The sequence below is a fragment of the Leopardus geoffroyi genome, chromosome B2 (genome assembly GCF_018350155.1).
Source record: "Leopardus geoffroyi isolate Oge1 chromosome B2, O.geoffroyi_Oge1_pat1.0, whole genome shotgun sequence".
Taxonomy (NCBI): domain Eukaryota; kingdom Metazoa; phylum Chordata; class Mammalia; order Carnivora; family Felidae; genus Leopardus; species Leopardus geoffroyi.
The window spans coordinates 37,548,050-37,570,296 of NC_059332.1; the positions used below are offsets into that span (position 1 = coordinate 37,548,050).

Sequence of the window (22,247 nt, forward strand, 5' to 3'; positions counted from 1 at the left end):
TACTAGAGACATGCAGTTGAGGACTTTTTTTGAAATTGTAAATATAATTATGTGTCTTGGTGGAAGATTGTCACATTGAGGATGCTCTTTTGATTTGTGATTGGCTTCAAAACAGGATCCAATGGTGTAATTCATTCTCTCCACCAGACTGCTAAAAAGCAGGGGTCTTGTGTGGTTTTCTCTGCTTTATCCCCAGCGCCTGGCATATACTGATACATAAAGGATGTTCAGCAAATATTTGTTGCATAAATGAATGAATAAATGATCTGAACATGAGTTACTCCTTTAAAAACCCACAGAAGTCTTACATCCCTCCTGCCCTCCATCTATCCATCTTTTTGACCTGGTAAAAAAATAACATTGAGTATCAAACTTCTGGAGGAGTGAGGACTAAGAAGTTTCTTTTGAAACCACACATGAAAAGATCAAGCTAGGGGCGCCTTGGTGACTCAGTCGGTTTGAGTGTCCGACTTCGGCTCAGGTCATGATCTCGCGGTCTGTGAGTTCGAGCCCTGCGTCAGGCTCTGTGCTGACAGCTCAGAGCCTGGAGCCTGCTTTGGATTCTGTGCTTCCCTCTCTCTCTGCCCCTCCCCCACTCATGCTCTGTCTCTCTCTCTGTCAAAAAGAAATAAACATTTAAAAAAATTAAAAAAAAAAAGATCAAGCTAGTCAAAATTGTAAATGTCATTAAATTGATTGTTAAAAAAAAAAAAAACCACGATAAAACCCCCAACAACTGCAACCACCTGAGAAAAATTCTGTGCAGGGAGAAATGACAAGAAGTTGCCATCTGTGTTTTGTAAGATGGTTTAAATCAGAAAAGAAAACACTAAGACATGGAGGAAATGTACTCCAAAAAGATAGCCACATTTTCTGTCTTGATTATTTTCCCATTTTCCCATTTTCTCTGTAATACGGTTGTCTCGTGTCTGTTATTTGGAATATAAGTGTCTAAAAATGAAGCACAGGCTGACCTGATTTCTACGGATGCCCTTCCCCAGGGGGAGCAGCTCTGGATCTGAAAGCCTGCCCTCCCAAGCCGTTCCGCTGGATCCTTGATATGACCTGGCTGAATCTTGTGGAGCTGAGCAAACTTCCACAGTTTGCAGAGATTATGAACCAGGTAACAGAGGGCTGGATGAAAGTGCACATCTGTAAACCCAAACGTACCCGGGGCCATTTTAATTGGGGCCTCCTGGCGACAATTCCTTCACCCAAGGGGCTATCTGCAGTAGTGTAGCATTAAAGCACCAAGCTCTCTGGGGCAGATTTTGGAGGGGGAATATCAGAGGGAGCCTTGTCACAGGGGAAGGTGACTGCCTTTTCTTCCCGTGTGATGGGCATGGGTCATTCATAAGCCTGTTTAACTCAAGTTGTTACAATCCGAACAGGTGGGTGGTCCCTTTACTGTAGACTGTTGATGTTTTTACATTTTTACTGCTGCTTCTGATTAAATAAATTGTACACATTTGAATTTGAGGCACATTAAGAGGTATGGGACCTTTTTTAAAAAAAAATCATCATTTTCACGGTGAAAATATAAAATGGTGAAGGAAATGGTGAATATGTTGAACATGTCCTGATTCACCTGTTGCTTTACTTTTCTTTTCTTTTCTTTTCTTTTCTTTTCTTTTCTTTTCTTTTCTTTTCTTTTCTCTTCTCTTCTCTTCTTTTCTTTTCTTTTCTTTCCAACATTTTTTTTTTTTTTTTTTGGGACAGAGAGAGACAGAGCATGAACGGGGGAGGGGCAGAGAGAGAGGGAGACACAGCATCCAAAGCAGGCTCCAGGCTCCAAGCTGTCAACACAGAGCCCTATGCAGGGCTCAAACCCATGAACTGTGAGATCATGACCTGAGCCGAATTTGGATGCTTAACCGACTGAGCCACCCAGGCACCCCTCACCTGTTGCTTTTCTTATTTGAAAATGTAAATTTGTTACTGTGGATTAGTTGTCGAATTCAGTTCTCACTGGAGAATAGCTGTGCAACTCAGCATAAAGATCAGTGTTTATTTCTGGGGTCTGCTGGTCATAACCACCTATCACTGATGCAAGGCCTGTGGTTTCCCAATGGCAGATGCTGAAAATCATCTTTTTGGGGGGTGCTGGTGATAGACAACTGGGGTGATGGGTGGAATGCAAGTTAGTAGAGACCTCATGGTGTCATCACTGATTCCCTCCCCTCTACACACAAACACACACACACACACACCCTGCCCAGCATACACTAGGTGTGTCTGTTTAGTGGCATTTCTGAAACATTACGGAGACTCTTTACCTATTCAGCCATGGCTGGGTCCACCTGTGATGGACAGTAAGTTTTGTTTTGTAGTACAGCCACACATGAGTCCCTCAAGCCCAAACAAGTAACTCTGGGAAAAAATAAGGTGGTCTGAGCCTGGCCGGGACTGGTAAGGGAGACCCTCAGAGCACCACTGGAGTAATAAATAAATAAATAAATAAATAAATAAATAAATAAAATAAAAATCATTCACCAATTGCGCCCTCTGCTGGCGGGTTAGGTTGACACTGGGATAGGCATTATCGTTTGCCTCTGTTGATTAGAATTTAATTACCTGTGGTGAGGAATCTGGCAGCTACTACTGCTTAACTATAGAATAAGTACTTTGCAACAGCTATAACCATTCAAGGGAAGTATTATTGGCCCCGCTTTATAGGTGAGAAAACAGATTCAAAGGGGTTAAGTACTTGCCCAAGGCCTCATAGCCACTGATGGCAAAGCTGTCCTCTGACCTCATGCTCTTTCCCTGACATCATGAGTTATTTCTCTCCCAGTCACCATTGGACGGGCCAGAAATGAGGGAGCGGTCATCCTAAGGAAAGTTGCAGAAGTTCACGGGAGCTGACATCAGGTGGCCATCGATTTGGGGTCTCTGTGGCAAGAAAGGGCAGAAGGAGAAGGGGGTCAGTCTCCCAGCTGAATGGATGTCAGGAAGAGAAATAGAAGTATCTCAAACAGCATCTGCCCTGCTTTGGCGTCTCAGGCTGAACTGTTTAGCACCTGGAAGTGGTTTTGTTGATAGAGCCAGGAAAAGGAATCGGAAGTGGAGGTGAGCAGCCAGGGGCTGGAAGATATCCCATTGCCCATCACAGATGGGGCTTGCTTGGAAGCTCCATCGGGTAGAGTCAAAATTAGCAGATGCCCGCCAGGTCAGTAAGCTGGGAACGGACTCCCTCTCTCTTCTCGCGCCTCCTCTCTAGCCGCAGTTGTGGAGGAGGGCTGCAGGGGGCGATGCGGGCAGCACCCAGGTACCCGTGCAGCAGGGTGGGGCGCCACGTGTGCAGGACAGATTCTTTGAGAGCAGTCAACTCCAAGGAGGCACTGCAACAATCTTCAGGAGAAAGGTGGCAGTTGTGAAACAGTTCAGAAATCCTCCTCCTCCTTTTAGAGCCCCAGGGACAAAGTTGGAACGACTGCATTACAGAGCAATTGTTCTGCTGTTCATTTGCATGCTGCCTGTATCCTATATGATGAATTATTTGCGGGACGTGGACTTTGGGCGGTTATTTAACCCCTCTGTGCCTCAGTGAGAAATGAGGGTAATACAGGTAACAGTCCGATCCTTGGATCTGGCACACAGTATCTGCTCTGTTAGCTTTTGCTGTTTGCTTGTAGCTCTTACTATGGCTTTTAAAACATGCTTACAAACATGGTCAAAATAATCCCGGCTGCTTGTTGCAGTGTTGGGCTCATCAATCTATAGTTTTTGTAATTAGTTTTGTCAGTACGTGGGCTTCAAGGAGTGCCTTTTAATGCCTCTGAAAATTGGCGTTTCTTGCCATGCCTCTGAAAGAACACGTATTTCAGACCAGCTTTTGGAGAGACCTCTGTTCTTAGGCTTGGGGTCTCAAGGCAAGGAATCACTAAGAAAATAAGTTTAGAGTCTGTCATCTATCACTATTTTAAGTAGAGGTCAACATTTAGAGGTTTGGTTATCAGAATGGTCTATATCAGTGGTCCTCAACCAAGGGCAGCTTTGTGCCACCCCCAGCCCTGCCACCGCCCCGAGAGCATTTGACAATGTCTGGAGACATTTTTCATTGTCATGAGTTGGGGATGAGGCTGAGTAGAGGCCAGAGATGCTGCTAACATTCTGACAGTGTGCAGGACTACTCCCCCAAAATAATCTGGCCCCAAATGTCATTAGTATTGGCAGGTTGTTTGTAAACCCCCGTCTATGTTTTTTTCCTCCTTGATCATTTAGTGTAATTGATACACTGTCTTAATTTCCGTGAAAAATGTAGAAAAGCAATGGAAAAACTGAAGGGAATAGTAATATCCACATTATTTGAGTCACTGATTCTGAAAAAAAAAAAGCAAACTGTGTAGTTATGCTTGAAAAATTATCTGCCTGTGAAGAATGACCCTCTAAAGTTACTCAGTATCCTCTCCAACATGTTCCAATTGTATATATTTCTATGGCTTGCTAATTGGCTTATTTATTTTAGATATCTCGTAATGAGAAGGGATGGAAAAGCTGGTTTGATAAAGATGCTCCAGAGGAGGAAATTATCCCTGATGGATATAACGATTCACTGGATACCTGCCGCAAACTTTTACTTATCAGGTGAGCATATGTATTATCAGACTTAGAAGGATCACTCATCAGATTGTCAAATTACAGATGTTACCTCAGTGAGTTTACTTCACTATGTCCCTGTGGGTATTCTAAGAAACGTGTGTGCTTCCATATTGCGGTTTGGGATGGCAATTCCTTAGTTCCTTGACAAGCAAATAAAATGGTGGTGGTGGCAGGGAATGTATTAGTGATAGTGCTTTTAGCAGAAGACACATGAAAAATATGCCTTTATTATTCCCTCTGTTCATCATTTGCCACTGAGTGAATCACTTATTGTTGAATTTACTTGATAAAAAAAATAATCCTCACAAAGTTACAAGGCAATTAGTCTACAAGCTGAAATTAAATTTTATTTGAGGAAAAAAACAGGAATTGCCTATTGAAATGTATAAATGTTGTTTTGGCTATTAAAATATGATGTGAAGGAAGAAAATTCTTTTCTTTCCTTTTCTTTTCTTTTCTTTTCTTTTCTTTTCTTTTCTTTTCTTTTCTCCTTTCTTTTCCTTCTTTTCATGTTTTCTAAATATCCAGTAGCTCAAAGAAGACTACTGGAGAAGGCTATGGGAAGGTGTGTGTGTGTGTGTGTGTGTGTGTGTGTGTGTGTGTGTGATTTGTGAGCAAGGCAGGAGGGTGGAGGTGGGGATATGGGGCCACCAAAAGAGCAACAAAAAGATGTAGGATTATTTTGGAGTGGTTTTGGTTTTCCCTAATATACACCTGAGCTTGAATTGCTTAGAAAAACTTGTTTCCTGGATATTGTCCACTCTTTGAGAGTAATCAGAATGGTCAGCAGTGGTGACCTCGTGATGTACGGAGTATGAAAGGACTACTTTTTTTTTTTTTAAAGTTTATTTATTTTGAGAGAGAGAGAGAGAGAGAGAGAGAGAGCACAAGAAGGGGAGGGGCAGAGAGAGAGAGGGAGAGAGAAAATCCCAAGCAGGCTCCATGCTGTCAGCGTGGAGCCCGATGTGGGGCTTGAACACACAAACCATAAGATTGTGACCTGAGCTGAAGTCAAGAGGCAGATGCTTAACTGACTGGGCCACCCAGGCGCCCCAGGGCTACTTGTTTTTATAGGAATAGATGTGTCTATCTTTTGTCCATCCTTTAAAAAGTGAATCTGTGCCAAACGAGTAGTGTAGTCTACTAGTAAATAAGAATCTGTAGAGCTTGTCTGTGATCCAAAATATCAAATAATAAGTGATATTTATTTGATGTGTTGCTGTGTATAGAACCTACTACAGTGCAGGCTACACAGATGGTATTAAATAAGTGCTTGCTGATCAACCTACTTTTGACAACTTTGACACTTTAATTCTCCCCTTGAACACTGCAGAGCTTCACAGTGTGCAGCGGGTTGGCCCCTATTGTCTTCGGGAGCTGGTGGAGGACACCTCCCCTTGTGTCCCTGCTGAGCCCCAGCACCTAAAGTGGGGCCTGATGCGGTGGGCACAAGATAAATATTTATCAAAGAATAGATGTGGTCCTGCCTATGAGTTTGAATAAGGAATTGCTTACCTGAAGCAGATAGCCTCAGTGACCAGGGGTAATCATTGATGTGATTAAAAAAAAAACATAACTAATTAGGGGCACCCGGGTGGCTCAGTCAGTTGAGCATCAGACTTCTGCTTGGGTTATGATCTCATTGTTCATGAGTTCGAGCCCTGTGTTGGGCTTCCTGCTGTCAGTGCAGAGCCTGCTTCGGATCCCCTGTCCTCTCTCTCTGCCTCACCTTTGCTCACGCACGTGCTCTCTCTTGCAAAAATAAACATTAAAAATAAGCTTTAAAAAAACTAATTAAAGCTTCAGTGTAGTTGGTGTGTCTTCTGAAAATGAGACATTTGGATCAACTGGCTTCTAAGGGTTCTTCTGGATTAACAACAGACCATGTTTTTACCCGCTCTGACCTATTTTTTCCCAGTGCCTCGCACCAAAACCACATGATTAAATTTGTATTCATTCAGGGATGGGAAACCTTCCCATCCTTCTTACACAGATCTGCAGATCTGGGAATTAGCTTTTTGTCCTTTTCTAGTTAATTACGTTTTTTAGATGCTTAGAATTAAATAGAATGAAAAATGAACACACTGAATTTTTTCCTATAACTTGCATTCATTTCTAGGTCTTGGTGCCCAGACCGTACTGTTTTTCAAGCAAGAAAGTACATTGCAGATTCTTTGGAGGACAAGTACACAGAACCAGTTATCCTAAACCTGGAGAAAACTTGGGAAGAAAGTGATACCAGGACACCTTTGATATGTTTCCTGTCCATGGGATCTGATCCCACAATTCAAATTGATGCATTGGCCAAGAAACTGAAGCTGGGTATGATCAGACATTTATTCAGTTTAGTAAAACCTCTGTATTTTTGCCTCAAACATTGCCTCTTATAATTTCATAACTGATTCTTATTATATATATTGTATATAATAATTATATAATTATATCTAATTATATCTAATATTATATATATTATAATTGTATAATTATTATAATATAGTATAATAATGATATAAAAATATATATATATTTTTTTAAGTAGTAAGCAGATGTCCATAGTACATGGATAGCAGACTAGGAAGAATGAACATACAGAGGCATTGCCCTGTCTGTATAAAATTACAAAAAAATCTATTTTGTCAGAAATTGAAAAACTATAACCATTATTATAACACACAGTAATCTGGGATTTATTCATTCATAGTTTCTTTCAATAACTCTTTAGTACAGGCAGCACGCTAGATTCAAAAAGCGCGGAGACGAACACAAAATAGCTGGGAAAGACAGATACATAAACACGTAATTGTGGCAGCTGCTGGAACTGAGGCATAGACACGCCTGATTACAAGATCCAGAGCTACTCGGGCTGCAGGGGGTAAAGGGAAAGCATCACAGTGATGGTATTTTGAGTAGGATCAAAAAGGAGTTGAGATTTTAGTAGGTGGGATGGTGGGAGATACAAGGTAAGTTGCTCCAGGGGGAGGAGGCAGGGCAAGGAATTAGAAACACATAAGTGGTGAGAGCAGTGACTGAGTCAGCACGACCAAAGGACAGGGACCTGTATGGGAAGATCGAGCCATCTTTTTATAGAATGGCTGTTTGTAGGAGGGCTGTTCATCTGCTCCTCAAGGTCTGGAAATCTGAATATTGTTGGCATTGCCATTTGGTATCTTTCAGGTTCAGATCTCTGGAACTATCCCTTATTGGGTTAATTCATTTATGTCTTTATAAAGATTATAAAGGTGATTGATTATGCATAACCAAACCTACCCTGTGAAACAAAACTTACATTGAGTTTATTAGTAAGTTAACATAATGTGATATAAAATCAATTTAGTCTTCTCCAAGTATTCACCATGCCATGTGTCCTGCACTAAAAAATTACTGCAAACCATTAGCTTAAGGTATTATGGTCTATGGTCACTCTCTGTTTTCTCATCTTGACTTTTCTCTGTTCACTGTCACCATACCCTTCTATACTCTATATTGATCCATGTTTTAATGGTCACTTTCTTCAGTCTGAACACTGATACTCAATGTAAAGAGCTTCCAGTTGTAATGGCAACTATTCATGGTTAAGTTTTACTAACCACCTTAAAGGTAGGCTGTGTTGCTCTGGTATTTATGGCAACATGCCAGTCATCTTCATTGGTCTAAGAGTGATGCCTCTCTTGCAGCCTTGTAGCTTCCAAATCTCCCTCAGATGTATTCCTTTATGGATATTTGTCCAGTTGCTTTGTCCAGATGCCCCACTTCTCTCTTCTGATGGGTTCCTTTTTCCTGTCTTACTATGCACCAATCTCTATGTGGCAGAACTCTTGGTCTCTGGTGGCTTGTGAGCTTCACTGCTTGTATGTTTAGCAAGTTCAGCATTCCCAGGGAAATTCCCCTTACTCTCTTGGCCCCAGGTCCAAATAGCAAGGGAAGAAATTCATTGGTTTTGCTTTGGTCACATGTTCCTTTCTGAGCCAATCAACGAATATTGCTCTGGTGATGGATTCATAGCAGGAAGCACACGTGTGGGGCTAGAGTGGGGGCATTTCTTAGAAGAGGATATTGTTCCTAGAAGATGGGCATGTTTCCACTAGAATTACCATTTCAAATGACCTCAAAATAATGCTATTGTCTAGGACCAGAGTTTAAAACAGAATTAAGAAATTCAGGGTTTCTTTTGGGAGAAATTATAACCATGACATTAAATAAATTTAGCTGGAACTGCGCTATCACCTTTACTGTTATTACATGTTATCATACTACTTTGCTTGGCAATTTGGTGATTTCCATTTCTTGCCATGACTTAAGTTTTTCCAACAATTGTTCAAGCTTCTGTTGGTTGCTTTGTTAGGATACTAAAACAGAGTACATTTGATTTTGATCCTGAAACTCCATGTAAAGAGCTTCCAGTTGTAATGGCAACTATTCATGGTTAAGTATTACTAACCACCTTAAAGGTAGGCTGTGTTGCTCTGGTATTTATGGCAACTTGCCAGTCTTCCAGGACCCAATGAATTTTATACAGAACTCTTTGATGAATAAGTTTTGAGAATGCTAGAAAGTCTCATGCTATTTACTATCCCCCAAATATCTGTGAAAATGAAACTATAATATGTACAGAATAACATAGTAATCTAGTCTCAACTAGAAAGATTTTATTTGGATAACTGGATACTAGACAATCATAGGATACTCAAGGTGAATAGGCTGGAAATCTTGAAATCCAACTACCTTATTTTACAGCTGGGGAAACTAAAGTCTAGAGATTGGGCCATACAGCTGGCTGGGGACAGACTCAATTCAGGCCTTATCTCAGGGCTTCCAAATCCCACTGCAGTGGTCTGTTCTTTCATTCCCTTTCACTGCCTTCATTGGATGAATTAACCAGTTACCAGACAGCAACTTGAGGAATGGGACCAAATCAAATACATTTTTGTAAGAAAAGAAAAGCTTCTCACTATGGATTTTGTCAGGTGCCTGTCAGACTGTGCAGTGAGAGATTTGGAGCAGACGAATTCTGCCCAGAAACACTGTGTGCCTGGGCAAGAGAGAAGACAGGTGTCTTTAGCATGAGAACCCTACCAGAGCCTGGATAACGGAGAAAGAGGATGGATGGGTTTGAAGATAGAATCCAAACACAAGTGAAAGAGAACAAGTAAAATACAAACCCACAAATATACTGAAGTAGGAATGAGGAAATGGGCATAAAAACACATACAGATGAAAAAATTTAAATAGCAAGAGAACAGTGCATAGTTATGGTAATAAACTTAAAAATATCATTAAAATGGACAAGTTTGTAGAAAAATACAAATTTATAAAATTTTCTCAGACAGGTCGAAAAACCTGAATACACCAATAATCAAGATGAGAAAAATGAGAAGTTTTTATGTTATGACCTGAGCAGAGGCTCTGGGCTTGGTTTTTTTTTAGTAATTCTTCTAAAACTTTCACATACTTTATTCCATTTCAGAACATAGGAAAAGATGATACATTTTCCTCTTTATTTTGAGGGAATAGCATTATCCTGCTAAAAACAGACAAGATAGTAATAACTTCATAAAAGAAAGAAAACTACAGATTGACGCTGCCTGTCAATGTAAATGTAAAGATCTTAACTGAAAATGCAAACAAAAAGAATTCATTGTGTCATTAAAAAAAAAAATAATGTACAAAACAATAGTAATTTTCCTTGACCAAGAAGGAATGCATGGGTGGGTATAAGAAAGATATAGTATTAAGAAATGTCATCACAACAAAAAGTAAAAGACTCTTCCTTAGGCTATCATATTATTACCTTGATAGGTGCTGAAAAGCCTTTTTATAAAAATTAAACATTTGTATTTGACTTTTAAGAAGTTGATACATATAACATTTTATTAATATGATAATGAATATGAACTTCAGACATCAACATTTTACTTACTGGTAAACAACTAGACACATTAAAGTCAAGAATAAGATAAAGATGTCTGCTATCACCACTATTATTGAGCACTATTGTGGAAGATATAGCTAATGTATTGTAAGAATCATAAATAAAAGATATAACTATTGGAAAGGAGGGACAAAAATCATCATTACTCTCAGGCAGTGTAATTGTCTAACTAGAAACACAAATGAATCAACTGAAGAACTATTAGATTTAACGGGACAGTTTGGTAAGGTGGCTGATCACAAAATAAATATATTAAAGAAATCAATGGAACAATCTTGTAAAATAAAATGTAAAAAACCCCATTCACTATAGCAATAAAAATAAAACTGGGGAATAATTTTTAAAATACCTATTAGAAGAAAACTATAAAACTTTCTTAGAGGCATAACAGTAGGATAGAATAAATGGAGAGTCAAACCACATTCCCAGTGTAAAGATTCAATATTGTAAAGATGTCAATAGTTGCTAAATTAATCTATAAATTGAAGGAAAGTCTAATTGAAATTCCAACTATATTTCTTGTTCTAATTGGATAGTAGAAAGATCTTAGATCATCTAGAACAATAAATGGACAAGAATAACCAAGAAAACTTTGAAAAAGAAAAAGAATAATGGGGAATGAGCACCACTAGATTTGTAAACCTTTATCAAATGACAATAATTTAATCAGTGTGGAAGCTCAGAGTAGATAAACAGATCAATAAAGCAAAATGAAAGGCCTCAGATTAGGCTCTAGTATCTATAATAAGCTTAGTCTATGATAAGATTCACATTTCACATCAATGGAGGAAAAATGGATTAGTCAATAGACATTGTTGGGCTAGCCGGTTAACTTTAGAAAAAAGTAACAATTTTATCTTACTTTAAACTCCAAAGTAAATTCTAGGTTAATTAAGCTATAGAAGAAAAAAAAAAAAAAGAATGTATTCGTACTATTGGGGTAGCTAAGATTTTCTTAATCGTAATATCAGAATCTAAAACCAAGGCGGATAGTTTGGAGTGATGAAGTTTTGAAACTTCTGTATGTCAAAGCGCCATTAGCACAAATGAGGATGGACATGTGGGCTGGGAATGACAACCTTCCATTTTAGCTGGAGACACTGGCAGTCCTTTTTAATGTATATATCACAAATCTTTAAAATATTTGTGCTTTGTCTTGATGATTCTATATGTATGAATACCTTCCAAGAACATATCAAGAGATACATATCAAAATTTATATACAAAGATGTTTAATCTAGTGCTATTTATAATATTGAAAAATTGAAAATGTCTCACATATAGAAAAGGCTAGAGGTTGAATGAACAAGAATGCATCAACATGATGGAATATTACGGTACCATTAAAAAAATTTCCAGTAATATTTAATGACAGTAAAATACTCACAATATGCTGTTAAGAAGTAGAGATTTAGAATAACATCTGTGAGTGTATGTATATATATAATACATACATATATATATATATATATATATATATATATATATAATTTTTTTCAACGTTTATTTATTTTTTTGGGGACAGAGAGAGACAGAGCATGAACGGGGGAGGGGCAGAGAGAGAGGGAGACACAGAATCGGAAACAGGCTCCAGGCTCTGAGCCATCAGCCCAGAGCCTGACTCAGGGCTCGAACTCACGGACCGCGAGATCGTGACCTGGCTGAAGTCGGGCGCTTAACCGACTGCGCCACCCAGGCGCCCCATATATATATAATTTTTAATATAGCTAGGCCTACAATCCCTTATTCAAAATCCTTGGGGCCAGATATACTTCAAAAATCAGAATAGTCCACCTTTTAGAAAGATAATATTTCATATATATTATATAATATACTGCAAATAAGAGTATTAATATTCATAGAGATAGGAGTAAAGTCTATAAATAGCCTCATATCCAGTCAGGTCAAGTTTTGCCACTAAAATGATTTTCTGCAAAATTTTCAGTTTTCAGGACGTTTTGAATTTTAAAATGAGGGTAAGCGATTGTGTATTGTGCATATTAAAAAGTTTAGAATGAAAATCTAGGGAGGGATATTCATGACTTTCATTTTCTTCTCTATACCTTTCTGTATAGTGCTTTCACTATGAGCGTATACTACTTAACTAGATATAAGAAGTTTAAAAAAAAAAGAAAGCGAAAAAGGGAAAAAGACACAAGCCTAATTTTGGAAAGAAATGGAAAAGCAGTTGAATTCTTATTAAAGTCTCTCAAATACAAACAAACAAAAAGCCCAAACACCAAACTGTAATTATACTTTATTATCTGCAGCAACACTTCCTACAATACCTTCTGCATCCATCTTTCTTTTGAGAATTCCTCTTATGATGTTGTGGCATCTTTCTTTACCCTTTCTAGAAATTTGGTCTTGTACTGCATCTTATCTCACTGGTCCCTGCCCTTTGGGACCTTTTCTTCTTAAGGGCAAAGCTTTGTCACTTTTCCAATGTCAATCAATCTAGTTGTTCCAGACCATTCAGAAAATTTATGAAATATTTATTGACCTATGTTAAAAATGAAGAAAGTTTGCAAGTCAATAACTTGAACTTCTGCCTTAAGATACCAGGAAAAGAAGAGTAAATTAAACCCAAAGCAAGCAAAAGGAAACAATAAATGTTTCAGTGGAAAGAAATGAAACAGAGCATACAGCAACAACAAAGAATCAACACAGTATCTTCTTCGAAAAGACCAACAAACACCTACTAACAACGAGTGAAAAAAACAAATTAGAATGTTGGTAATATATTGAGCCCCACTCCATAAGCCCCACCTCCACAAGACTGTGAAATACGCAAAGAGGTTAATTGAAATTATCCTTTTATAAAGGTCAGAAAATATTATTTGATGATCATTAACTTGCCCAAAGTCATAAAGAGATAAGTGAACATTTGATGGCAAGGGAAATAAAGAGTGGTACAGGGAAATTCATTCCCAGGACTTAGTAGACAAACCATGGAAGTAAGTCCCAAAGGTTATACAGAAATAGAAGCTTAAATAAGAAAAGGGAAAGTCTCCATAATGGATAATATATGCCATTACCTCACAGTAAAAAGATAAAAAAATAGGGGCGCCTGGGTGGCGCAGTCGGTTAAGCGTCCGACTTCAGCCAGGTCACGATCTCGCGGTCCGTGAGTTCGAGCCCGGCGTCAGGCTCTGGGCTGATGGCTCAGAGCCTGGAGCCTGTTTCCGATTCTGTGTCTCCCTCTCTCTCTGCCCCTCCCCCATTCATGCTCTGTCTCTCTCTGTCCCAAAAATAAATAAACGTTAAAAAAAAAAATTAAAAAAAAAGATAAAAAAATAAAAAGGAAAGAAAGAAAAGGAAAGGAAGGAAGGAAGGAAGGAAGGAAGGAAGGAAGGAAGAAAAAGGAAAATACCAATAATTGATAAATCTTCAGTTTGGCCAAGAGTAAGGGAGAGAAGACTAAGTTTATTAAATCAGGAATGATAGGGGGAAACATCACTATTGACCTGACAAAAATTTTAAAATATCATAAGAGAATACTATGAACAATTATGCCAACCAATTAGATAACCCAAATGAAGTGGGCAAATTATTAGCAAGAGACAACTACTGGAAGTGACTCAAGAAGAAACAGAAAACCTGAAGAGAACTATAAGAAGTAAAAAATACTGATTTAGTAACCAAAAACTTCCACAAAGAAAATACCAGGGCCAGATGGCTTCACTGGTGATTTCTACCAAACATTTAAAAAATAACACCAATTCTTCACAAACTTTTCCAAAAAATAAAAGAGGAGGCAGCACTTCCCAACTCATTTTATGAGACCACTATTACCAATTCCAGAACAAAGATACCACAAGAAAAGAAAACCAATATCCCTTATGAAGATAGAAACAAAAATCCCAACAAACTACTTTCAAACAAAATCCAGCACCCTATAAAAAGGATTATGCACGGGGCGCCTGGCTGTCTCCATTGGTTAAGTATCTGACTTCAGCTCAGGTCAAGATCTCATGGTTTGTGAGTTCAAGCCCTACATCGGGCACCACGCTGGTGGCATGAAGTCTGCTGGGATTCTCTCTCTCACCCTCTCTCTCTGTCCTTTCCTGGTGTGCTCTCTCTCTCTCTCTCTCTCTCAAAAATAAATAAACAAATTTAAACAAAATTAAAACTAAAAAAAGGATTATGTACTATAGCCAGGTGGATTTATCCCAAGAGTGCAAGGTTAATTATATATGAAAATTAACCAATATAATATGCCATATGAATAGAATAAGGAACAAAATCCACATAATTATCTGAATAAGTGCAGAAAGGGCATTGAAAAAAATTCAATACTCTTTCATGATGAAAACAAACAAGAATAAGATGGAATAAAAATTTGTTCAAACTAGTAAAGAGCACCTACCCAAAACCCACAGCTAACATCATATTTAATGGTGAAAGGCTGAATGCTTTCCCCCCAAAGATCAGGAGCAAGACTCTCACCACTTCCATTCAGCACCATATTGGAGGTTGTAGACAGGGCAGTCAGACCAGAAGAAGAAGTAAGATAATTTCTATTTGCAGATTACATGATTTTGTATATAGAAAGTCCTAAGAAGTCCACCAAAAAACAAATAAACAAACAAACAAAAACTATTAGAGGTAATAAATGAGGTCACCAAGATTGCAGGATATAAGATCAATATTTAAAAATTTATTATTTTTCTATACAATAGCCAGAGCCATCCAAAAATGAGATTATACGTGCAATTCCATTTATGGCATCATAAAAAATACTTAGGAATAAAGTTAACAAATAATTTCAAGACTTATACATTGAAAGTGCAAAACATAATTGAAAAAAATTAAAGAAGACCTAAATATATGGGAAGACATCCTGTGTTCATGGGTCAGAAGACTTAATATTGGTAAGATGTCAGTACTCTCCAAATGGATCTACAGATTTAACACAACCCCCATCAAAATCCCAGCTGCCTTTTTTTGTGTAAATTGACAAGCTGATCCTAAAATTCATAGAGAAATACATAGGACACAGAAGGACCAAAACAGTTTTGACAAGGAAGAACAAAGCTGTAGGTCTCATACTTCCTGAATTCAAAACTTACTATAAAGATACAATAATTCAAACAAGATGGTGCTGGCGTAACAATAGACATATATATCCATGGAATTGAATTGCAGTCCCATAAATAACCCCTAACGTATATGCCCAAGTGATTTGCAACAAGGGTTCCAAGCTGTTGGATGAGGGAAAAGATAGTCTTTTCAACAAATGGTGCTGGAAAAACTGATATCTACTTTTGAAAGAATGGAGTTCGACCTTTATGTCATACCATGTACAAAAATCAACTCAAAATTGACCAGAGACAAATGTAAGGGCTAAAACTATAAAACTCTTAAAGAAAACAGGAGTAAATCTTTGTGACCTTGGATTAGGCAGTAGTTTTCTAGATATGACGTAAAAAACGTAAGCAATAAAAGAGGCAAAGAATAAATTGGATTTCCTCAAAATTTGAAACTTTTGTGCTTCAAAGGGTGCCATCAAAGAAAGTGAAAAAGGCAACTTACAAATGAGAGAAAGCATTTATAAATCATAGATCTGACAAGGGTCTGGTATACAGAGCATATAAAGAACCCTTACAAGTCAACAATGAAAAGTCTAATACCCAATTTAAAAGTGAGCAAAGAATTTGAATAGATATTTCTCCAAAGAAGATATTTAAATGACCAACAAGCACACGAAAATATCATCAACATCATTAGTCATTAGGGAGATGCAAGTCAGAACTACAATGAGATAACCACCTCACTCCCAATAAGACAGGTTGAAAGAAAAAGATGGGCAATAACAAGTGTGGGTAAGGATGTGGAAAAATTAGAACTTTTATGCATTGCCGATGGGAATGTAAAATGGGGCAACTGTTTTGCAAAGCAGTCTGTCAGTTCCTCGAAAAGTTAAACATAAAGTTACAATATGACCCAGTAATTCTACTTCCAAGTATGTAATGAAGTGAATTGAATATATGTCCGCACAAAGACTTATACACGAATGTTCATACCATTCGTGTTCATTATTCATACTAGCCAAAAAGTGGAAACAGCCCGAATGTCCATCAGCTGATGAGTGGGTAAACAAAATGTGGTCCATCCGTGCAGTGGACTGCTACTCAGCCATAAAAAGGAATGAAGTTGTGATCCATGCCACAACATGAATGAACCCTGACAACATTATGCTAGTAAAAGGGGACAGAACCAGAAGTCACATATTGTATGATTCCATTTATTTTTTATTTATTTTTATTTATTTTTTTAATATATGAAATTTATTGTCAAATTGGTTTCCATACAACACCCAGTGCTCATCCCCAAAGGTGCCCTCCTCAATGCCCATCACCCACCCTCCCCTCCCTCCCACCCCCCATCAACCCTCAGTTTGTTCTCAGTTTTTAACAGTCTCTTATGCTTTGGCTCTCTCCCACTATGATTCCATTTATATTAAATGTCTAGAATAGAGACAGAAAGTAGATTAGTGGTTACTGGTTGGGAGGGGTCATGGGGAGTGACCACGAATGGGTGTGTGATTTCCCTTGGGGGTGATGAGAATGTTCTGGAATTAGATGGAAGTGATAGCTCCACAATGTGATGAGTAAACTAAAAAACATTGAATTATATACTTTGAAAGAGTAAATTATACTTCAGTTTTAAAAGTTTAAGGAAAGAGTTATTGAGCACCTACTGCATGCCACCCACTGTTCAGGTGCTGGGCTAGCCACCGGGATCTAGCTCCTCCCTTTCCTGGGGCTCACATTCTAGTGTGGGGGTAAAACAGACAATAACCGACAAACAAGTGAGTATATACTATGCTAACAAGAAAAGTACATAATCTGCTAAGAAAGAAGCAGCGTGAGGGACAGAGTGATGGGAGAGGTGTGCTGTTTTACATGGGGTGGGCCAGGGAAGCCTTGCTAAGAGGGTGAGGAAGATCTGCAGTGTGAAGGAAGTGAGGCAGTGCAACTCTCAGGGGGACATCTTTCAGGCAGAGGGCATAGCAGTGAAGCTGGAGTGTGCCTGGGGAGCAGGCCATTGCAGCTGGAGGAGAGTGAATGGCTGAGCGGGGGGAGAGTAGTGAGGTAAGGGGTGTGTGTGTGTGTGTGTGTGTGTGTGTGTGTATTGTGTTCATGCAGTGTGTGTGTAGAGTGTGTTTGTAGTGTGTTCGTGTGAGTTTGTGAGTGTGTGTAGTGTGTGTTCATGTGTATGTAGAATGTGTGTAGAGTGTGTTCATGTAGAGTGTGTAAAGAGTGTGTGTGTAGAGAGAGTGTGTCGAGTGTGTGTAGAGTGTGTAAAGTGTGTGTGTGGAGAGTATATGTGTAGAGTGTGTACGTGTAGTATGTGTGGAGAGTGTGTGTGGAGAGTGTTTAGGTGTGTGTGTGGATAGAGTGTGTGTAGCGTGTGTACATGTAGTGTGTGTGTGTAAAGTGTGTAGGTGTGTGTGTAGAGTATGTGTAGAGGGAGAGTGTGGAGAGTGTGTACGTGTAGTGTGTATGTAGAGTGTGTAAAGAGTGTGTGTGTGGAGAGAGATAGTGTGTAGAGTGTGTATGTGGGGTGTGTGTGTGTGGAGTGTGTAAAGGGAGAGAGAGAGTGTGTGTGTGTGTGTGTGTGTGTCTGCAGTGGGGGCTATTGTGTGTGTTTAGAGGCTGTAGCTAAGAACTTTGCACTGGATTTTGGGTTTTGCTCTGAATGAGATGGGAAGGCATCAGATGGTTCTGAGTAGATCATGGACATGATCTGATTTAGGGCTAATCCCTCTGTCTGCTGGGGGAAGAAGAGCTGGTAGGGAACAAGAGCAGGGGACAGGAGTGCGAGTGAGGTCACACTGGTTACGCTTTTGCAAAAATCCAGGTGAAAGATGATGGAACCTTGGGCCAGGGAATGAAAGTGGAGATGTGGAGAAGTGAGCAGATTCTGGGTGTGTTTTGGAGGGATGCCTCTAAGTCTCCTCCTAATCCATTCATGGATCAATATTAGAAAGTCAGGCCACCTGAATGGAAAGCAGCTCTTCCTTTTCGAAGGTGTATTTCAGAAGAGTTGGAAGGAGACAGGAGATAGACTGGCTCACATTGGCTCACACTCAATGTGTTATCACTGTTTGTCCCTATCAAACCTTCCCCCCGTTGACCAACTGAACATTTGTGTGTTCTTCAAATGAAAGGCTCAGCATCTCTTTGAATGATCCAGAGCCTCCTCCATTCAAGTTCCACCTCCCTTTTCTTCTCCTTTGGTAGGTTGTGTGAATTTTTCTCGGCTCTCTCTGGGAGCAGTGCCTGGCTCCACCTCAGCCTCTTGCAATTCTTGATTCTTCAAGCGGTGCACTGATATCTACAAAATATCTATGACAATCCTCTGTCAGGCACCCTTGCAAAGTTTCTCCCTGTGACCCTGAGTTTATGAATAGTCTCTAATGTTGCAATTTACAGAGCCTCACAGAATCTCTGTCCATTAGCCATGCAGTGCTGTTCAAATGATGTATGTCCTGACAATTTCTCTGGTTCCTGACATACTTCCTCCCACCCCATAAATTTCTCCATCACTTATAGCCTCCTCTAGTGGTTCCCAAGTTAGCCTCACTGTTTTCGCTACCACAGTGTCCCACTTCACTGAGGATCCAGGCTCATCTGGGATAGCAGGGCAAAAACATTGACTGCTTCGCAGTGTCTCCACTGACTTCCTTTTCCGGCCCTGAGATCATGCCCCTAAAACTCAAGGAAATTGGGTCTACAAAAGTTTGCTTGAGAATTAATTTCCAATTCCAGTTTCACAAGCATGATTCAGAGACTTCTTCATTTAGTGAGTTCATGTGGCACGGTGCAAGTGCGTTCTCTGCCTGGGACCTCAAATGCACTAAAGAGTCTAAATAGCGGATTCTCCCCTGAATTGTAGTCATACTTCTGATCTTGGAGTGGCCTCCACTTTCTCTTCATGCTTAGTTCCAAGGTGGTGATCTAATCTAAGGAGCAGTTACCCCTGAATACAGTCCTCCTGGGGCTGAGTTGCCTTGAGTTCTATCTCGGAAAATAGACAATCATGCAAACAAACCCAAAATGGACAGAAAGCACTGCAACCCTGACATCTTAAAAGAATAAAAACCCAATTAAATTTTCACTGAAGCATCTGTTAAAACACCAAAGAAAGATCCTAATCAAAATATACAGCAAAACTCAAAAATCCTCTTTCCCTCTAAATACCTGTGATCACCTCATTTCCAAAACCCCCAAACTCTCTAAAAACTCAACCTCGTGCCCTTTGTATGTCTTCGCCCTCAGCTTTCCAGACAGTGGCTCCAGTTTCTGTCCCACTCATTTCTCTCATCAACACAACCAAAGGCCACACCTGTTTGAGTAACAAGGGCCCTTGTTAGAAGCCATGGAGGGAGGGAGGCCATGACCATTGAGGAATTATTTTTTTTGTCCCAATCCTGTTACAAAATTTACATCTTATCACAGTGGTCCTTCTCCTATGTTACAGAATGCAGAACTATCTCCATGGGGCAAGGACAAGAGGTACATGCTCGAAAGCTGATTCAGATGTCCATGCAGCAGGTGGGTGACAAGGACAGCTACTCCTAGTGCATCATTCTTGCTATTAGTCCTCTGGACATCAGGTCTACTTGGGACTGCCACAGTGATGGCTTAAGCATTCTGCCTGTGATGCTTCATCATTTTCCTTTTTTTTTTTTTTTAATGTATGTATAGTCAACCTGTGATTACCAATGGATTTTAAAGTTTTTAATGTTTTTATTATTTGTTTATTTTGAGAGAGAGAGAGAAAGAGAGAAAGGGACGGACAGAGAGGGAGAGAGGGAGAGAGAGAGAATCTCAAGCAGGCTCCACGCTGTCAGTGCAGAACCTAATGCAGGGCTCAGTCTCACAAAATGTGAGATCATGACCTGAGCCAAAATCAAGAGTTGGAAACTTAACCAACTGAGCCACCCAGGCATCCCTGATTACAATGAATTTTAAACCGCAAGCTGGTTTACTCCTGACATCCCCACAAAAAGCTTGTTTTATTTTCTATAGTGTAAACTCTATCTTATTTTCACTAAATATTTTTTTTTGACAACTTGGCAGACACACTTTCTGGTTTCTAGGAATGGAGCTCTAGCAAGTCTTGGAATTTGACAATCAACATTAATAGATAGTGCTTAAGAAGTGACAGGCCGAGACAGTTACATTTCAATTTTTGGTTAAAGTCAGACTTTATTCTTTTCATTAGTGGATAGTTGCAGATGAATAAGAAATATTTGAAGATGTTATGTTTAAATATTGATGATGGTTTTTATTGAAAATTGCAAGCTGGATGGAATCTTGAGAAATATTTTCCATCACACCTAATAATACACAGGACATTAATTTTCTAGAGATGCTTGGTTGATAACAATTTCAGCTGTGATAAGAAATCGTACCACTTACAAAAATAAAGTAAGAGCTCGGTTTATTTTTAAGCTTTTGATCTCCTAATGTCTGTAGCAACTTTGGTGCAGCTTTTTCTTGGGAATTAATGACAAGAGAGGGGTAATGAGCTAAGGCTCTGCTTGGGCCATCAAATTCTCAAGTTAGTCATTAATTCTCAAGTGCCCTAAGCCTTTTTCTTTATCACTTAATTATATTCAATAATCTATTGTATCTAATTTATATATATCAAGGCAGTTACATATAATTATTTTTACTCAGATCAAATGATTCACTCCAAGGAGTGATTTGACAGTTTAATTCTGGGCCTTAAATAGTTTCTTTAGTTTCCGTGAATGAGAAACTTCTAAATTTCAGCGGTACATTCACACTAACCTTCTTTGGAATATTAGCTTTTATAACTTCCATGTCCTGTTTCTCAAGATGGGATAAGTATGGATAATAATGACATTTTGAGAAACAAACAAACCAACAAACAAACCAACAGCCCATGAACAGGTACAGCCACATTGCCCCTTGAGGGCCACCAGATGTTTGAGGTGAAACTGACATTGTGGAATGAAATGGAATACCCAGCGAGTAACTGGATCCCTGCGGCACAAACTAACTACGAAGTCCATCTTACGCTGCAGCCCCCTGTTGTCTAGACGAACACGTCCCCTTTGCTGCTGAAGCCGGTTCGAGTTGTATTTTCTCTCACGGTAGGAGGCATAACACACAAGAATTACCGTCTATTTACTGCGCTCACTATTTTGTAGCTGTATTGATCTGATCTTTATATCAGGGTATCAACATGTTGTCTGGTTAAAAAAAAACAACAACCTGTGTTCTCATAGAGCAGCATTGGCTCTGTGACTTATGTTGTTAAAGACAGTTTTAGCAAGTATTAAGGTAGTGAGTGCTTAGTACATTTTGTGGCTTTGGGACTATATGGGAGTGGTGATGACAACAAATGTTTATTTTACATTATGGTAGCACAAGTCACCACATGTATTGTCTCCATCTTTCATGAGATAATGTGCATCTCTCTCTGTGACTATGGATGATTTGGTTCGGAGGTGAGTCAGTTCCGATTCATCTTAGGACGCGTTGTTACAAATTCCAAAATACCCGTTCCTACCATTAGATGGTGCACACACTGTACTTACACAGGGCTTCGAGCTTTCATTTCTGTTTCCTTCTGAACCTGGGGTGGCTGAGTACTATTGTTTTGAACCCACTTGATTCCAAGTAACCAGATTTACCAGTAGCAGAAGAAAGTGTTTGTATTGACATAAAATCAT

At 39.2% G+C, this 22,247-nt stretch overlaps 1 protein-coding gene across 5 annotated transcripts in view; it reads left to right on the forward strand.

Moving 5' to 3' along the window:
- Positions 1-22,247, forward strand: part of DNAH8 (dynein axonemal heavy chain 8) — a 334,161-nt gene that overhangs the window by 249,637 nt on the left and 62,277 nt on the right. For all 5 annotated transcript variants that reach the window (XM_045498070.1, XM_045498067.1, XM_045498069.1 and 2 more), the window contains 4 exons: positions 1,002-1,123; positions 4,469-4,587; positions 6,722-6,924; positions 20,021-20,094. In XM_045498070.1, the coding sequence (XP_045354026.1) occupies positions 1,002-1,123; positions 4,469-4,587; positions 6,722-6,924; positions 20,021-20,094 (518 nt within the window). The remainder of the gene's footprint in view (positions 1-1,001; positions 1,124-4,468; positions 4,588-6,721; positions 6,925-20,020; positions 20,095-22,247) is intronic.